General features: G+C 36.8%; 1 protein-coding gene across 1 annotated transcript in view; it reads right to left on the reverse strand.

Moving 5' to 3' along the window:
- Positions 1–371: 371 nt before the first annotated feature.
- Positions 372–3,178, reverse strand: part of LIPK (lipase, family member K) — a 29,627-nt gene continuing 26,820 nt past the window's right edge. The window contains exon 9 of the mRNA XM_011998214.1: positions 372–611. Within this exon, the coding sequence (XP_011853604.1) occupies positions 372–611 (240 nt within the window). The remainder of the gene's footprint in view (positions 612–3,178) is intronic.

Below are 3,178 nucleotides of genomic sequence, written 5' to 3' on the forward strand. Positions count from 1 at the left end.
ACAGGGTTTCACCATGTTGGCCAGGCTGGCCTGGAACTCCTGACCTCAAGTGCTCCTCCAGCCTCAGCCTCCCAAAGTCCTGGGATTACAGGCATGAGCCACCAAGCCTGGCCGACTTCTTGTATAATATAATCAGGATTGACATCTTATCACCTTTGCCATATGACATAACCTAATCAAGGGTGTGACATCTTACACCTTTGCCAGTTCTGTTGACTTGAACAAAGTCTCATATCCCACCCACGTTGAAGAGGAGGAGATTATACAAAGGCATAGATACTAGAAGGTGGAAATCACTGGGGATCATTCTAGTGTCTGTTCATCTCATTATTGCTATGAAAATCCACTTGCTTAGAGAAAGGAAAGTACATTTAATTTTTTAAATATGCCTCCATCAATCTAATTAGGTCTTGATAAATTTCCTGAGGTGCATCCTCTCCAAGGTAAAAATCCACATGATTGTAGTGTGGAATCAGCTTGTAATAAATAAGGTTGGCAATTTGAGGAAGTAAATTTTTGACATCCTTGGGATCAGCCACAATGTCCTGTCCACCATTCCATATTGCCGTTGGAACTTCCATCTTAGTAATGTTGTATAAAGGAGGTGTAAGCTAAATGCAATAAAAGAGAGAGAAAAAAGTTTTTACAGAAAATTACATTATAGAAGTAACATTAACTATCAGCTGTTGAGCAAGTTCTTTAAATGCTACAAGTGTACAATTAGTTTACACTTAATGGTATATAAACATTAAAATGTTAAAAATACTTGAAACCACTTTTGTGCACTAATATGAATTGTGAATCAAAAAAACAATGATTGTATTTCTGACTTGCACGTTTGGGAAAATAAGAAAAGATTCTAGAGGAAGAGGGTTCTTTTTTCCATGGGGGATCATCTTTCTAGTCAGCATTTGATCTCAGAATGTGACCTTTTCAAGCAAAATGTCGGATAGGATAAATATCCTTTCTCCTAGGCACAAATCTGGGCTCAGTGGCATTATCAATATTTGGGAATCAGCAGACTCTTCAGGGAGCATTGAGACCAATGCATGAAAGACATTTGAAGTATGATGTTAAAAAGGAGTCAGTCTGTTACAAATAACTAGTGACTGTAGTACTCTATAAACTCTCAACAAATTTTCCCTTACTGCTTCTTTCTTGTATTGATTCAACACAATCTCTGGTCCAGGTAACCAGGTCTGGCCAGTTCGTCCTCCATTCTTCAGGCTGCAGTGATTGTATGAGAGATAGGCATGTGACTAAAACTGGGCCAGAGGCCGCTCTAGAATGCTTTGCCATAGCCATTGAGAATATAGTATCTTTTGGTGGAGGTTGGGGTGAGGGGGCCGTTGGAAAAACTATATGAACTAAGTACATCTAGCCACCACTGTTTCCTCACAAGAGACAACCGTATTCTGAAATAGTGTGTGTGTGGCATATCCCCACCCCACTCCTGCCACGGACATCTAACTATAGCAGCTGTGGAGAAAAGTCAGATATTTCACAAGAGTTAGAATTGAGTTATACATTTTCATTATTATAGTTGTTATAGTAGTTGTTATGGTGACATTAAAAATTCCCACATTAAAAATTTTTTGGCTGGGCATGGTGGCTCAAGCGTGTAATCCCAGCACTTTTGAGAAGCTGAAGCAAGAGAATCACTTGAGCCCAGGAGTTCAAGATCAGCCTTCACAACATAGTGAGACCCTGACTTTATTTTTAAAGGTAAAAGAAAAAAGAAAGAAAAAAAAAGAATTTTTTTCCCCAAATTTCTACATCCTAGATTTGAAAAACCCAAGTATCATTGAAGACTACTTTTTCAGTTTAAGCTCAGTCTATCGGCAAGAAGCCAAAATCATTATTGGATTTCCTCACACACTTGGGAATAAAATAACAATAACAACAATATACATTTCCCTTTAATATAAAACTTTCTCTTAAAGTTTTCATAGATCTGGTGACACACCAGATCGAAAGTAGTACTATTTGCTAGGGAATGGTGTGCCCTGGCAGATACTACTACTTCCTAAAAATGATACTTCTTACTTACATATTTAATGATCCAAATAATGGTATTTTTTAAAGTGGCTAGTAAATGACATCCTAAAGAACTATTAGGCAGTCCTAGTTATTAAACATAGATAAGAAGTCAGAGAATATACTTTAAAAACAAACATGTTTTTTGTTTGTTTGTTTTTTGTTTTTGTTTTTCTGAGAAGGAATAAGTGTAGTGGAGAAGACTAGACTTTAAATCCAGGAATCCTGGGTCATATTCTGGTTGATTTTATTCCCCTTCCAACTTTTATTTTAGATTCAGGGGGTACACGTGCAGGCTTGTTACATAAGTAAATTGTATATCATGGAGATTTGGCTTACAAATGATTTTGTCATCCAGGTAATGAGCACAATACCCAATAGGTAGTTTTTCAATCCTCACTCTCCTCCCAGCCTCCTTCCTCAAGTACACCCCAGTATCTATTGTTCCCCTCTTTGTGTCCCTGTAAACTCAATGTTTAGCCCCCACTTATAAGTCAGAGCATGTGATATTTGGTTTTCTGTTCCTGTGTTAATTTACTTAGGATAATGGCCTTCACCTGCATTCACATTGCTGCAAAGCACATTATTTCATTCTTTTCCATGGCTGCATAGTATTCCATGGTGTATATGTACCATATTTTCTTTATTCGGTTCACCTCTTATGGGCATCTAGATTCCATGTCTTTGTTATTGTGAATGGTGCCACAATGAAATACGTGTACATGTGTCTTTTTGATAGAACAATTTATATTCCTTTGAGTATATACCTAGTAATAGGATTTGTAAGTCAAATCACAGTTCTGTTTTCAGTTGTTTGAGAAATTGTCACATTGCTTTCCACAATGGCTGAATTAATTTACATTCCCACCAGCGGTATATGTGCATTCTCTTTCTCTACAACCTCACTAACATCTGTTATTTTTTGACTTTTAAATAATAGCCATTCTGACTGGTGTAAGATGGTATCTCATCATGGTTTTGATTTTCATTTCTCTAATGATTATTGATATTGACCATTTTTCATATGCTTTTTGGATGCATGTATGCCTTTTGAGAAGTGTTTGTTCTTGTACTTTGCTTACTTTTTAATGGCGTTGTTTGGTTTTTGCTTGTTTGCTTAAGTTTCTTATAGATTTTGGAT

This window comes from Mandrillus leucophaeus, unplaced genomic scaffold (genome assembly GCF_000951045.1).
Source record: "Mandrillus leucophaeus isolate KB7577 unplaced genomic scaffold, Mleu.le_1.0 Scaffold1154, whole genome shotgun sequence".
NCBI lineage: Eukaryota > Metazoa > Chordata > Mammalia > Primates > Cercopithecidae > Mandrillus > Mandrillus leucophaeus.